At 42.0% G+C, this 16,255-nt stretch overlaps 1 protein-coding gene across 9 annotated transcripts in view; it reads right to left on the bottom strand.

Annotated features, from left to right (window-relative positions):
* ADARB1 (adenosine deaminase RNA specific B1) overlaps nucleotides 1-16,255 on the bottom strand; it is a 277,982-nt gene that overhangs the window by 120,071 nt on the left and 141,656 nt on the right. The window contains exon 1 of one of the 9 annotated variants that reach the window (XM_043505831.1): nucleotides 13,394-14,278. The exons of the other annotated variants lie outside the window; for them this stretch is intronic. Within the exon in view, the coding sequence (XP_043361766.1) occupies nucleotides 13,394-13,493 (100 nt within the window). The 5' untranslated portion in view covers nucleotides 13,494-14,278. Of the gene's footprint in view, nucleotides 1-13,393; nucleotides 14,279-16,255 lie in introns of those variants that run through there. 9 annotated transcript variants of the gene reach the window in all.

The raw sequence follows: 16,255 nt of genomic DNA, 5'->3' as shown, positions 1-16,255 counted from the left end.
TCAGGACTGCAATATCCAGTGGGGTGAAAAAAAATGCTTAATCTAGATGTTGCCCAGTCTAATAGGGTTGAGAGTTTAGCCTGCATGTTTATATTTTATTTTGGTAACTGCTCTGACTTTTTGCCTATCACTTATAATCACTTAAAATCTATCTTTTGTAGTCAATACATTTGTTTAACTGGTTATCTTTACCAGTGAGTTACCCTGAAAATCTGCTCAGGTTTGCAAAGTCTGGTGTATATCCACTTTCCGTTGATGAAATGATGAACCAATTAATAAATTTGCACTGCTCGTCTTGAGCAGTGCAAGACAGTATATTCCTGAGGTATAGTGCAGGAAGTTGGGGGGATTTGGCTGGTGCCTTTCTCTGGGAGAATTCATGCGTGGCTCTGGGAGAATTCATGCAAACTAGCTGGGTGTGGGGCTCCACGTGTTGTTGTGCTGAGTGATAACAGGGCCTGGAGGGGTTTGCTGCTTTATGAGGGTTAGTAAAGAATTGCGAGAGCCAGCCCTGGCTGAAGAGTTAAGGGGGAACAGAGGTACCGTCACATCCTCTCTCATCCCATGCTTTCAAAATTTTTAATTCCCAATGTTGGCTCTCCATACCTACTTAATTTTCTTGGTTTGTCTGCTGTCTCAGATATGGTTGATCACTTTCCCATTGCAACTTCTCTTCTGTTTCCACAGCTATATTCTTCTGATTCTTTATCTTCCAGATCGTTCCTCCACCATCTCCTTTAATAGTTATTTATCTTCTCTTCATGTGTTATCCCCCAAAGTTTGGTTCTTAGTTCTTTAATTTTCTTTCTCTCCTCTCTCTATTGGTGTACACAGCCTCTTCCATTATTTCAACCACTAAATCTATGCTGATAGTTGTCAAATCTACCTCTCTATCTGACCTTTCTCCCTTTTGTTCAGTTTCACATTTCAAGCTGCTGCTCTGTCATCTCTACTTCAAACTCCAGACAATCTCAAACTGTATCTTTTCATCTATGAACTGCTCCTTTTTTCCTCATATCTCTCCTCCCACTCTTTTCTCTATTTCCACTCCCAATTTTACTATACTTCCTATCCCAGGTTCAAAGTCTCAATTACTGTATCTTCTCTCTTCTCCTCCTTACTATATACATTCCAGGGACAGACTTAAAGATAAGGAACCAATAAGTAAGTGAACCAGGGGGAACCAATGATGCAGCAGAGATGTGAGGTCTGGGGGGAATCATAGATTCCAAGGTCAGAAGGGACCATTGTGATCATCTAGAATGTTCTCCTGCCTAACACAGGCCATCGAACTTCCCTGAATTAATGCCTGTTTGAAGTAGATCAGATTTTTTACAAAAACATCTACTCTTTATTTAAATATTGCCACTAATGGTGAATCCACCACAACTCTTGGTAAGTTATTGCAATGGTTAATTACTCTCATGCAAAAATTTGCAACTTCTTTAATTTTTTAATTTGTCTAGCTTTAACTTCCAGCCTTTGGATTATGTTATACCTTTCTCTGCTAGATTGAAGAGGCCATTATCAAATATTTTGTTCCCAATGTAGGTACTTATAGTCTGATCAAGTCAGCCCTTCACTTTCTCTTTGTTAAACTCAATTGATTAAGCTCCTTGGGTCTAAAACTATAAGGCATGTTTTCCAATCTTTTGATCATTCTCATGTTTTTTCTCTGAACTTCTCCAATCTATTAACATCAAATACCAATTTATCAACACAGTGATGCCTGTGCTTAATGTGGTCCAGCACTTCCTATTATAACACCCATTTTTGGTTGCTAGGAACTTCGCCAAACTTTAACCATTCAGGTTCTTTTCATACTGCGTATCTGCTTTCTTTTCTAAAGTTTCAGATAAAACAGCTGAAGTACAGTTTCTGAGTAGAAGGTTAGAGAATAATCTCAGTTCATACATGTTCAGTAGAGACTTGTTAGAGTTTGGCAGCAAAATTAGCTGAAGATTTCAACTCCACTTAGCATGCTCCATTCCCTCACAGCTCCTATGTGGCAACTGGAAAGCATATGCATCATCCAAAGACTCAGCATATTCTATCCCAGGGCTACAGAAACTAAGAAGGAGTTTCTGAGCAACTGCTCCTCCTGGCTGCTGGGGACTGCTTTGGTACCAGATACAGAAATACTAAAAGCATGCTCTCAATTGCACCTTTCTGGAATACAGGGAGCAAGAAGGAAGCAGCTTAACTCAAATGCTGAAAGTTCAGGAATAGTAGGAAGCAGGGCCGTGTACAGAAATTTAACTTTGACCCCTTTTCGGGGGGCACATTTTGTGTTCACCAGCTCTGGCAGGAGCTTGCTCTTCCCTTCCTCCATTCCCCCACCCCGGCAGGAGCTTGCTCTTCCTTCCCTCCCTCCCCCCGTCCTGGTTCACTCTCCCTGCCATTGTCTCCCCAGGGCTGGAAGAGTTCTGTGCTTTCTCCCCTTGCGATGCCCCTGGTAGGAAGGGAGTGAGAAGAGAAAACCAGACAGGAAAAGGAGGAAGGTGAGGCAGGCATTTCGAGTAGGGGAAACAATAGGGGGCAATAATCAGGTGGAACAGGAGGAGCAACAGGAGATGGGGAGTGAGGCGGTAGGAGTATAAAGGGACAGGGAGAGGCTGAGCAGGGACAGAAAAGTTTATAATTACTAGAGAATTCCTTACAGAGCCTGGAATTGACCCCAGGTATCTCAAATTTCAAAATTCATCTGGTGTCTGGGAAAGACCGTGATGAAACCCACTGGCAAAGTGCACATCTCCATCCTCCTCTAGTAAGGTGCTTCACGTAGAAGATAGTAGTAGAAGGCTGTTATCAGTTACTCGATTAGCTCAAGTGGCAGAGGACTGTTGTGAATCTAAAGCTTCCAGCACTGCTGTTGACCCATGTGGGGAGATCAATATGGATCCATATTTTGTTTTTTCCCTATTAAATTTTTTAAAAGCTTAGAAAATTACATAAAAATACACTAAAAGAAATAGAAAAATAATTGTGGGAAAATACGTAATGAAAGATTGTATCACAGTGCATATCTACAAGAGGGCTGAATCAAGTATGTACAGGAAACCTTAATTTTGGCATTGCCTGTGCTTTGATTGCTTGATTTCGCAATCAATATTCTTTCACATAGTTTTTTTGGATGCAGTTTATATATATGGTGTTGAGTCATCAGCATAGGGAATACCACTCTTGTATTGTCTATATTACAATTACACACCTATTTGAGACCCCAGTCACAACACTGTTTCATCCTAAACAAGTCAGAACACATTTTTGTTGCATCTTTATGGACCAGACCAAATCATGTTACAACCATGGGAAATAAGGGAAATAAACCTTAATGATTCCATTAACATGGTAATAACATGATTTGGTCTGATCTACATAAGCACAACCAAACTGTGTAGTAATAAGTTTATGACATAATCATGTAACAGTAGTATAGACCAGTGTTTCCCAACCAGTGTGCCATGGGGCCCGAACAAGTATTGCTTGGAATTTTTTGAAAAGCTCCACGTGAAAACAAAAAAGACTTTCCTTGTATTTTAGTGTTAGAGCTGGATCACATTCTGTACTTTTGCTCTCCAGGATGAGGCCCAGTGATGAGCCGCCAAAACCTTAATAACTGGTTCCCTCCTCACCCCACGAGGGGGTCGTTGCCCAACCCTGCCCCCCGGGACTCCTGCCCCATCCACCCTCCCACGTTCCTTGATGCCCCCCCGGAACCCCTGCCCCATCCACCCCCGTCCCGTCCCCAAAACTGGGCAGAAGGGTCTCGTGGGCCACCCTAGGGGGTGCCCACCCCACCACTAAAAGCCAGAGGGACCTGCCGGGGGGCGAGGTGGGGAGTCCCGGCAATGCTTACCTGGGGTAGCTCCTAGGGGCGGGGTAGCATAGCTGGAGCAGGGGGAGCAGCTGCTCCTCCCACTGATCACATCAAAAGTGGCCCCTTAGGTGCCGACTCTGTGGGTGCTCTGCGGCTGGAGCACCCACTGGCAGCTCCCCGCCCCAGCTCACCTCACCTCCGCCTCCTCCCCTGAAGGCCCCCCTGGCTTCCCGCGAATCAGCTGTTCAGCAGGAAGCCTGGGAGGGCTGAGAAGCAAGCAGTGGCTTCGCACTCAGGCCCAGGGTGGCAGAGGTGAGACGGGGTGGGGAGTGGTTCCCCTGCACCCCCCGGGTTACCTGCTGCAGCACGGGCAGCCCTCCTCACGTTCCCCCACCCCAGCTCACCTCCGCTCCACCTCCCTAGGCCTGAGCGCGAAGCTGATGCTTGCTTCTCAGCCCTCCCAGGCTTCCCGCACGAACAGCTGATTCGCGGGAAGCCTGGGGAGCGCGGAGAAGCAGAGTGAGGCGGCGCGTTCAGGGGAGGATGCAGAGGCAGAGTGGAGATGAGCTGGGGCTGGGGGCGGGATGCTGCCGGTGGGTGCTCTGCACCCACCAAATTTTCCCCTTGGGTGCACCAGCCCTGGCTCACTCATGCAGTCGGTGCCTAAAGCGCCACTTTTGCCTGGTTGTTAAATTTAGAAGCCCTTTTAGAGTCGGTTGTCCCTCGCGTTCTAAAAGGGCTTCTAAATTTAACAACTGGTTCCAGTGAACCGGCTCCAGCTCACCACTGATGAGGCCCCTTTCGAATACTATGTATGCGTGTTACATTCCATTCCACAAAGCCAGGTTAAGAGCAAATCTGACTCCTGCGGGAAGCGAGAAGGGGAGGGGGAAGCCATCTTCTGTTGGCTGTCTGCCTCACTGCCCCACCTCCTCCAGGGACAGAGCAACCAATCAGAGCTCAATCTCTGTCTTCTCCCTCCTGTGAGCAACTGATCAGCTCCTCTGCCCCTCCCTGTTGCAGCCACTGGCAGGGCACGGGGAAGAGCCCCTGGAGCTGCTCTCCTCAGCCTGGAAAGGGAGCAGGGACCCCACTGCAGCCCCCAGGGTTGGAAGGTGCAAAGAACCCCAGGAGAAACAGAAGTGAGGTAAAGGGGGGTGGAGGCTGGGGGTGAGTTGGAGAAACTAAGAGGGGAAGAACTGGTGAGAGAACTAGGGGGGCAAAACTGGGTGGGGGCTGGGGATTGAACTAGTGTGAGGTTAGACTATAATATTGTTAACTGTATTGTACAGACTGTGAATAGCAAAAATAGTAAACAGCTTAAATCGAGGTGATAAGAGGGCAAGTTCATTTGGAGACAATATGGTGGTATACCTCAAAATAAATAAAGGTATCAAGGTGTCCCCTGGCAAAGAAAAGATTGGGAACTACTGGTGTAGACAAGGGCTGTTCAGGGAAAGCATGAAACTATATATGCACCTTATGATGTCAGTAAATAACTGTTAATCATGCCTGTGTATCTCTAAAGCAAAATACATTCAAGTTCTTAGAAAATTATGTATGTAGAGGAGTTTGATTTCATTCAGTATGGAATATAATAGTACGATGTGTTGAATGGGAAAGAGGGATAAACTCAAAGATATTGAAACTGATGGTATTATTTGTTCTGATTACTTATGCAGATAACTTCATGGCTAAAATGGTAATGGAGATGGTAACATAAGAACAGCCATACAGGGTCAGATCAAAGGTCCATCTAGCCCAGTATCCTGTCTTCCGACAGTGGCCAATAGCAGGCGTCCCACAGGGAATGAACAGAACAGGTAATCATCAAGTGATCCATTCCCTGTCACTCATTCCCAGCTTCTGGCAAACAGAGACTAAGGACACCATCCCTGCCCATCTTGGCTAATAGCCATTGGGCGACCTATCCTCCATGAACTTATCTAGTTCTTTTTTGAACTCTGTTATAGACTTGGCCTTCACAACCTCCTCTGGCAAAGAGCTCCACAGGTTGACTGTGCAGTGTGTGAAAAAATACTTCATTTTGTTTTAAACCTGCTGCCTATTAATTTCATTTGGTGATCCCAAGCTCTTGTGTTATGACAAGGAGTAAATAACACTTCCTTATTTACTTTCTCCACATCAGTCATGATTTTATAGACCTCTATCATCTTCCCCCTTAGTCATCTCTTTTCCAAGATGAAAAGTCCCAGTTTTATTAATTTCTCCTCATACAGAAGCAGTTCCATACCCCTAATCGTTGTTGCCCTTTTCTGAACCTTTTCCAATTCCAATATAACGTTTTTGAGATGGGGCGACCACATCTGCAGGCAGTATTCAAGATGTGGGCATACCATGGACTTACATAGAGGCAATATGATATTTTCTGTCTTATGATCTATCCCTTTCTTAACAATGCCTAACATTCTGTTCACTTTTTTGACTGTCGCTGCACATTGAGTGAATGTTTTCAGAGAACTATCCAAAATTATTCCAAGATCTTTTTCTTGAGTGGTAACAGCTAATTTAGACCCCATCATTTTATATGTATAGTTGGGATTATGTTTTCCAATGTGCATCACTTTCCATTTGTCAACATTAAATTTAAACATTAAACATTAAATTTCATCTGCCATTTTGTTGCCAAGTCACCCAGTTTTCTGAGATCCTTTTCGCAGTCTGCCTGGGACATAACTATCTTGAGTAGTTTTGGATCATCTGCAAATTTTGCCACCTCAACATGCACCCCCCTTTTCCAGATCATTTCTGAATATGTTGAATAGGACTGGGCCCAGTACAGACCCCTGGGGGACAGCACTGTTTACCTCTCTCCATTCTGAAAACTGACCATTTCTTCCTACCCTTTGGTTCCTATCTTTTAAGCAGTTACCAATCCACGAGAGGACCTTCCCTCTTATCCCATGACAGCTTACTTTGCTTAAGAGCCTTTGGTGAGGGACCTTGTCAAAGGCTTTTTGAAAATCTAAGTATGCTATATCCACTGGATCCCCCTCAACGAATTCTAGTAGATTGGTCAGGCATGATTTCCCTTTACAAAATTCATGTTGACTCTTCCCCAACAAATTATATTTATCTACGTGTCTGACAATTTTGTTCTTTACTATAGTTTCAACCAGTTTGCCTGGTACTGAAGTTAGGCTTACCGGCTTGTAATAGCTGGGATCACTTCCGGAGCCCTTTTTAAAAATTGACATCACATTAGCTATCCTCCAGTCATTTGGTACAGAAGCCGATTTAAATGATAGGCTACAGACTACGGTTAGTAGTTCTGCAATTTCACATTTGAGTTCCTTCAGAACTCTTGGGTGAATCCCATCTGATCCTGGTGACTTATTACTGTTTAGATTATCAATTTGTTCCAAAACCTCCTCTAATGACACCTCAATCTGGGACAGTTCCTCAGATCTGTCATCTAAAAAGAATGGCTCAGGTTTGGGAATCTCCCTCACATCCTCAGCAGTGAAGACCAATGCTAAGAATTAATTTAGTTTCTCAGCAATGGCCTTATCGTCCTTGAGTGCTCCTTTAGCATCTCAATTGTCCAGTGGCCCCACTGGTTGTTTAGCAGGCTTCCTACTTCTGATGTACTTAAAAAAATGTTGCTATTACTTTTTGAGTCTCTGGCTAGCTGTTCCTCAATTTCTTTTTTGGCTTTCCTAATTATATTTTTTCCACTTCATTTGCCAGAGTTTATGCTCCTTTCTATTTTCCTCACTAGGATTTAATGGCCACTTTTTAAAGGATGCCTTTTTGCCTCTGTCTGCTTCTTTTAGTTGGTTGTTTAGCCACAGTGGCACTTCTTTGGTTCTCTATGTTTTTTTTTAATTTGGGGTATACATGTAAGTTGAGTGTCGATTATGGTGTCTTTAAAAAGTTTCTATGCAGTTTGCAGAGATTTCACTTTTGACACTGTACCTTTTAATTTCTGTTTCACTAACTTCCTCATTTTTGTGTAGTCCCCCTTTCTGAAATTAAATGCTAAAGTGTTGGGCTCCTGTGGTGTTTTCCACAGGGAAAACATCCAATCTTCAAAGAGAAATGACAGCATATAGGAGGTAGGTACACCTTTGGTACCTGCTGCAGTTCAAGACATTGTTTCCTGGAACCTCAGTTTGGTGTTGGCTGCTCTGATGGATCCTCCCTTTTTGGGTTATTAGCTACTTTTTCTCTTTACCAGCTATGGATGAAGACAGGCTTTTTGGTGGTCATGCTATCAGTTAGGATACGAGAGACTCAGGGCCTTATGGCAGGCCCCCCATGTAGGGTCTTACACCCAGTTGCTCTCAGGCCTCACCTGACATTTCTGGATGGTTAGGACTCCCACATCAGTCTATTCGCCATCCCCCACCACTTTTCTTCCCTAACGCACATTCCTTCCCACCCCCCAAGCAAAATGAGACTTCAAGCATTGGATGTTATGAGAGCTTCATTTGGACAGGACCAAGTTATCCATGTGTACACCTAGACTCTTCATGGCATTTGCTGAAAGGGTAAAGGGACAGCCAGAGTCATTAGGTCTCACACTGTATCAGAACTTTCCAGCTTTTGCAAAAATACCCATCTGGATAGGTTGAACTCATTCTGCTAGGGCCCAGGCAGCCCCTGTGGCCTGCTTAGGTAACATTCTGTATCAGAAATATGCAAAGCAGCAGCAAGGTGTTTGATTCACATTATTACCATGCGTTATTCCTTGATGCAAGCTGCCAGGTCAAATGTTTGTTTTCACAGGGTAGTCCTATATTCATTCTACAAGAAGGCCTCTGATCACTCACCTCCTGGCACTGGGGTAACTACTTGTTAGTCACGCAGAGTGGAATATGTGTGAACAATCATTTGAAGGAAGAACAGTTATTTTAAGTAACTGGTTCTTTGAGATGTGTTGTGTGCATGGACTTCAGAGTCCTACCCCTGGGGGATTCTTAGTGAAGGAACTGACTGCAGGTTGTGCCTGCCCTGTGTTTATGCCCTCAGCTGTCAGGACTGAATAGGCACTTGGAGCACAGGTGCAGCCCCACAACTATTCAAAAGAATCTGATTTCATACACATAATGACTTCCAGTTATTAGGAAGAGACAAGTAATAGTTATGGGCAATTTGATCATTAAAAACATAGATAGCTGGGTTTGCGATAACTGGAAGAACCACATGGTGCCCTGCCTGCCTGGTGCTAAGGTCGCAGATCTCTTGAGACATCTAAATAGACTTATGTGTAGTGCTAGAGAGAAGATGGTGGTCCTGATACATATAGGTACCAATTATATAGGGAAGGATAGGAGAAAGGTCTTGGAGGCCAAATTTAAATCCAGGACCTGCATGGCAGCATTCTCTGAAATGCTTCCAGTTCCATGCACAGGGCCAGTTAAACAGGCAGAACTGCAGGGTCTCAATGCGTGGATGAGGCAATGATGGAGGGAGGAGGGGTTTAGATTTATTAGGAACTGGGAGCCTATACAGGAAAGATGGGCTCTACCTAAACCAAAATGGAACCAGATTGCTGGTGCTTAACATTAAAAAGGACATAGAACAGTTTTTAAACTAAGGGCTGAGGGAAAGCCAACAGGTGTGGAGGAGCACGTAGTTCGGACAGAGACATCCCTTAGGAGAGGGTCTATTAATGGCGATTCTCTATGTCCTAATAAAGAGGAGAAAATGGAAGATGATAAAAATACAAGTAACATTTGATGAGAAACAGTCAAATGAAAGAGAGTCTCATTCAATTACATCATGTAAAGGCAGACGGCTAAAACGTGACAATTTTTTAAAGTGCTTGAAGTCTAAATAATAAGATGCTAATGCTAGAAGTCTAAATTCATTCATACCAATGCTAGAAGTCTAAATAATAAGATGGGTGAACTAGAGTGCCTTGTATTAAATGAGGATATTGATATAATAGGCATCACAGAAACTTGGTGGAATGGGGATAATCAACGGGACACAGTAATAACAGGGTACAAAATATACTGGAAGGACAAAACAGGTTGTGCTGGTGGGGGAGTGTTACTATATGTGAAAGAAAGCTTAAAATCAAATGAAGTAAAAATCTTAAATGAACCAAACTGTACCACAGAATCTCTATGGATAGTAATTCTATTCTCTAGTAATAAGAGCATAGCAGTAGGTATATATACACATCAACAAAAGCTGCATTTTCCTCATCTTTTCGATCCCCTCTCCTCCACCATGTGTCTGTGTTTGTTAGAAACAGGAGAAGTGAATGCACTTTACATATCAGGACTAAAAGTAGAATTAATCTTTTCCTTTTCATCAAAGACAGATTGTTCTGAAAATGACACGCTGATATTTTGCCTCCAAAAAAGGAGAGAGATTTTAAAGGTTATAATCATTTGTTTTCCATAATCACTCAATTTCCCCATTTCAATATACACGCTTGTTTTAATTGCTTATTCTTTCTTGTGTTTGATCAATAAAATTTCAACTTTAGAATTAATGCTTTTGGGTGTTTGCCAAGGAACCAAGTGAAACCAAGGCCTCTGTAGAAAAAAAAAAATTCCAAACCTTTGTAACGCTGTTTCATGTTGGACCATGACAGATTTTACAACACCATTTAACGCTTGATCTCTGAAATTAATACAACAGGACTGTAAAGATTATGGTTTAGGAAAGTATGTACGCCAATGGGTCTAATTTTGCTTTCCGGTTCCCAACAAAGTCAATGGGAGTTTTTCTACTGGCCTCAGTTGAAACAGGATTGGGCCATACGGGATAGATTTTCATGATGGCTCAGTACTCAACAGATCCCATTGAGAACAGTAGCTAGTGGGTGCTACAGAAATTGGAAAATCTGGATTATAGGTTTTAGAAACAGAAGCCTAAAATTAAGCCATCCATCATCCCAAATCAGCTCCCCCTTTGAACAAACCCAAACTTGATCAATTTTCAAACCACAAGCAGATCTGATTCAGATTACATTCTGAAGAACGTTTTGATTTATCATGTCTTCTAATCAGTCACATTACTTAAAATAATTAACTATTTTGTAACAATTTCCTAAAATATAAAAATGTTTTGGTAGATTAATTTGGCATTTAAAAGACTGAAGAATCTAAATTTCTGTTTATTAATTATATAAGATCAAAAACCAGCCACCTTGTAAAATTCACATTTCCACTTCAGTGGTGTCAAAAGTAAACAAATGTTCAAGAACAGAATAAAAACATTAACAACTACTGGCATATGAAGAATTACATGCAGAACTAAAGAGCACATTTAGACAAATCCGAGCCCCACTGAAGTTAATGACCAAACATCCATTCAATTCACTGGGACCAAGATTTGGTTCTTTAGAAATCCCTAACATTATTTGAAAAAACACTGTACAATAAATCTAGTCTTGTTCGCAGGTCTCTAAAGGGATTTAGAAATCTCCAGCTTTGTTTGTTTGTTTTTTTTTAAAGTGAAGTGTGTGTTGATTTGGTAAAAAGTTTTTGTTGAATCCTTAATTAGTCTATCTTCTATAGCACTTTATACACTGAAGCTTTATTCTTTTAACTGTTTTATTTCTTCATCCCTATACAGTTATTCACAGAGCTTAAATATTCCTTCCATACACTTCTAGTTTGACTAAAACAGTTATATTATTTTACAAGATTCTTGGATCATGTCACCAGTCTACTTTGATAAACAATTTTTTCTAAATACATCTAAAAGATGGGACATAAGAGAGAAAGAACTAACATAGCTTGATTGGACTTTCCAATACAAAGTTTACATTTTATTTTAAGGATCTTAATAAAAAAAACATTGCACAATCAATTTGAATGCATGTACAATAGGGAATATGCACTTCATGCACTACTACTAATCCACTACTAACCGAGAGAGCTTTCAGAACCTGAAAAATGAGTAATGCTTGCAAGCACTAGGATCAAAACTAAAAATTATCTATTTTATCAGTCAGTGATTTTTAGTGAAATTTGTCCAGTGACAGAATGCACAGAGTTCTACACAGATTCAAGTTGTCTTGTCAGATCATCATTATCTTCTCACTATAGGCACGATCCAAAGTCCATTTAAGTTGTCTGGATGCGGCCCTTAGCCTGCCACTTAATTTTTCCTCTACTGCCTGTTCTAAAATATGATCCATAATATTTGAATACTAAATTTTGAAAGCACTGTGAAGAAATGTATTTTCAAACAAAAGAGAAGAGTCAAGAAAAAATTTAAATATTTGCTTAGCAGGGAATTGCAGTAGGGGAAAGGTACCATAAGATATAGCCAACATGCCAGCTCTTGGTATACTCAACTTTGTTAGTGATTTGGGTTGAGTTACTCAGTTTTTACATAAATTAATTACCACTTATGGAATGTAAATAATGAAAAACCAAATTCCAGTTTGCAAAGCCATTATTTTTCCCTAGAGATATTGCTTCAGTTAGTACAGTCTTCTGCTATATTTTTCAGATATATGATCACTGTATTAGAGTTATTTCATATATTTAATCAAAAACCAAAATAGATATGGTAACTAAATACAGTTACTGTAGTTAATGTCATCTGTATAGGGCTGTATCTACTGCCATATTCTAAAATACAAAGAGCAGCATTTAACAAGAATGCTTGTAATTCTAAATACATTACATGCCAGCCATATCAATCAACCAGATACAAAAATGACATCCAGAAGAATTACAGATATTCACAGATACAAATGGAATCAGAAAAATAACATTTACAGCAGCAGAATTACACCTTTCTATAAGGTTTATGTATTTTTATGAAGTGTCATATATGAAATGTTCTGTTTTTCTAGATATCATATTATTCTCCAGAGACAATTCAGTATTTTCTAATTGTACAAAGATACAAATAGTATAAAATACTTCAAGAAATTATAACGAGCCTATACCAGGGTTCTCATTAATGCACTTTGTTTTCAAGAGACATGTAGCTAGTTGGCAGATTTTAAGGAATAAAAGAATTCCTTCTTTACCTAATCTAAATGTGTTAAACAGCAAAGGTGTAGCTCGATGAATAGCAATGCAATCTAAATGAGATTTTAATAGTTTGGATACTTTACAGATTTCTTACAAATTAAGTTAAAAGACAAAGGAGACTTTTAGTAGCTCTCAATTTATACTTGCTGTTCAAGACAGGCTAATTTTAAAGACAGAAAAAGCACATTTTATGAGCTGATTAATGAATATCCAGTGACAAGACAGACAGCTTACAATCTGACACATGAAACAATTCATTAGGGATAAAATAAGCAATAAAATACAAAAAGCTGTGCAACTTTAAGGCTTCCACATGTTTGTCTAAAAATAAATATTTTGAATTTTGAAAACCTGGAAGCAAAGTGAAATATATTGGAAAATTGATTTCCATTTGAAGCTTATTGCTTTTGGTGTTCAATACTCAAATATAATAAAAAAAGTGTTACAGAATTTATTTTTTTAAAGATATGTATGGAAAAAATTATATTTAGTATTTACATTTCAGTATAATCTGAAAACATTTCTACAATGCATTTTTCTATTTGTAAAAGCTCACCAATATTTTGTTTTGACAGTACAAAAATTAATATATTACCTTTCCTCTCAGAACGTTTCTTACGCCTCCTTTTATAGCGACGCCTCACAATGCTGAAGAAGGTCCCCATGTTCAAAGTCCCAGTTAGCAGAGATGCCATGCAGACTAAGTGCTACAGTCCAGTCAGCTCAGGTTGCCAGAGTGCTAAATCTCGCTCTGTCTCAATAATTCACTGTACTACTATAGTGATTTATTTCATTAAGTCATAGAAGCACTCAGAACAGTTAACTCTTGTTTAACATGTCAGGATTACAAACTCTCCTTGTCTATTCAAGGTCCATTCATCAAACTGCAGGATTAACTGCACAGTACACTAAACACTGCAGTTCATTCCTACTATCCGCAAGAGGCACATGTGACAATTAACCCTTACATATTGTTTTGAAAATGAGAGAGCAAGGAGGGACAGGTTTATGAAACTGAACATATATTTCCAGAGATGAGGCCACCAACACCACACCAACTAGTTACAGTCTGTCTTTTCCTTTCACTGTTATAAAATGGAAATAACCTGTATCACTGTTACAGTAAAATTAAGCAAGAAAACCCAAAAGATAAGGTTCCAACAGCAAGGCTAACTCAGATTATACCTCTTCCTTTATATTTTGTAGCAATTATCTGAACAACATATTAAAGGTATAATGTGGCAAGAAAAACAAAAATACTACACAATAGGCACAAGCAACATATTAAGGTTCCTGCATGAATCTTCATTTTGACTTTTGTTGACTCATTTTAACTGTTCCAACTTAATGTAGCACTCGTGTAGTTTTAGCTTTCCACTTTATATACCACACACAGATATGTATATGCTTATATTTTACACAGGTAAATATGCATATATTATATGTATATATGGATAGCTGTAAAAAAACTGGTTACCTACCTTTAGTAACTGTTGTTCTTCAAGATGTAAAAAGAAAAGGAGTGCATCGGATGCATCCGATGAAGTGAGCTGTAGCTCACGAAAGCTTATGCTCAAATAAATTTGTTAGTCTAAGGTGCCACAAGTACTTCTTTTCTTTTTGCGAATACAGACTAACATCGCTACTACTCTGAAACCTCTTCAAGATGTGTTGCTCGTGTCCATTCCAAGTAGGTGTCTGTCCGCCGTGTGCACAGTCACCAGAAGGTTTTTCCATAGCGGTCAGCTGTGGAGCCCCCTGGAGTTGAACCTTCATGGAGGTGCGTATAGGACTCTTTGCTTAGGGGTCGGCCCCAGCTGTCCCTGTCTTTCTTTCTGGTTGGCCATCTCCACCACCAGAGTACCTGGTGAGGATGGGTAAACAAGTACTCATACTCCTTGGAGGGCACAAAATATTTCCTCTCTACCCCTTTCGCCATGGAGGGAATTGAGACTGGTGTTTGCCGCAACACCTTGGTGGTTATGGATAGTCTAAATATGAGGGGCAAAGCCACCTTTGAAGGACCTTCAGGGACAGAATATCCACCATAGGGTCAGTCTTCTCTGAGACCTCCTCCACATGCATGCTTAAGTTTTGAGCTACCCTCCTGAGCAACTCTTGGTGTGCCCTGATGTCCATGGCAGACAGCGTGGTGGTACCCATCACCGCTTCATCTGGGGAGGATGAAGAGAATGCCCGCGGGGGCAATGAGTCTTCCTGCCCCTCTGGTTCGTGGGGATCCCCTTCTGTTGAAACACCCTGTGTGGTGCAGGGGGTGGTGCTGGTTCCCGGGCCTGATTCTGGTGCCAGGTCCCGCAGTGGTCTCAGTGCCAACCTGCGTGCCCATCTCCTGCCCTTGCGGAGGTTTCCAGGCTACTGAAGTCGATGATTGAGGGACCCATGCCTCTGAAGGCACTGACAAGGATCTGGACCCTGGCCCTTGGTGGTAGGCCCATGGGGCCCACTAGGGCCATTGAGCCAGCGCCTGCCACCGTGGAAGCCAGGACATCATGGGTAGCAGCTGCCCTTCCTCTTGCCTCGAGTGGTACCAGAAACAGTGTCGGCTTCGCCTACAGGCGACTACACCTCCAAGTCCGATGAGGACTCCGACCTTGGCGACCAAGCTGGTGCAGAGCGAGACAGTGCCAGGGAATGGTGCCGAGGCGAGGATGAGCAGTGCCTCATCATCATCAGCTTGCCCCACGGTAGCCCGGTGCCTCTTTGTGGCACCAGTGCCAGTGACTGCACAGTCATTGGAATGAGCTCCCTAGCTGCCCCAAAAGTGTCTGGTATAGAAGGAAGGTCTATGTCCCTCTTCTGACTCTCCTGAACCAGGGAGTCTACTAAAACCAGACGCAACAGACCTTCCTGTGAGGCTGGAATCAACGTGCTGGCTGAGTCAGAGCTGGAGCAGGGTGTCCCAGCATGGGACACATGCCTCCTCCCTCCACTACTTTAGTGAGAGAGCGACCTCTCTCCATTTTCTTCTTTTTGTGCAGCACCAGTGAATGGGAGTGGTGCCAGGCACTTGCACTGGAAGAGGTCTTTGGTGCTGGGGAATGGCGGTGAAGAAGGTCCCTGGAGCCAGAGTCCATTCTCGGCACAATGATTTCTCTTACTGAGGCTGGCGTGCTCCACACCAAAGTACTGGACTTGGGGTCAGATACCACCTGGGGAAGAAACTAACTAGACTATTTGAACTAACTCTAAGATTTTAACTATTTACAGATAACAATGAGAAAAAAGTCCACTAGGGGATCACTTGCTGTTAAGAGGGGGAGAAGCTGCTCCAAGGACCATCACTGGCAGTAAGAAAGAACTGAAGAGGCAGTGGGTCGGCACAGACCTATATACACCTCCAGGAAGACGCGACTCCAGCGGGCTTCACAGCTGATCCACTGGGTAACACTAGGGGAAAAATCTTCCAGCGACTGTGCACGCGGCGTGCACATACCTA

The sequence above is a fragment of the Dermochelys coriacea genome, chromosome 11, assembly GCF_009764565.3.
Source record: "Dermochelys coriacea isolate rDerCor1 chromosome 11, rDerCor1.pri.v4, whole genome shotgun sequence".
Classification (NCBI taxonomy): domain Eukaryota; kingdom Metazoa; phylum Chordata; order Testudines; family Dermochelyidae; genus Dermochelys; species Dermochelys coriacea.
Note: the sequence above shows the minus strand (reverse complement) of the source record. Positions and strands in the feature narration are given on the sequence as shown.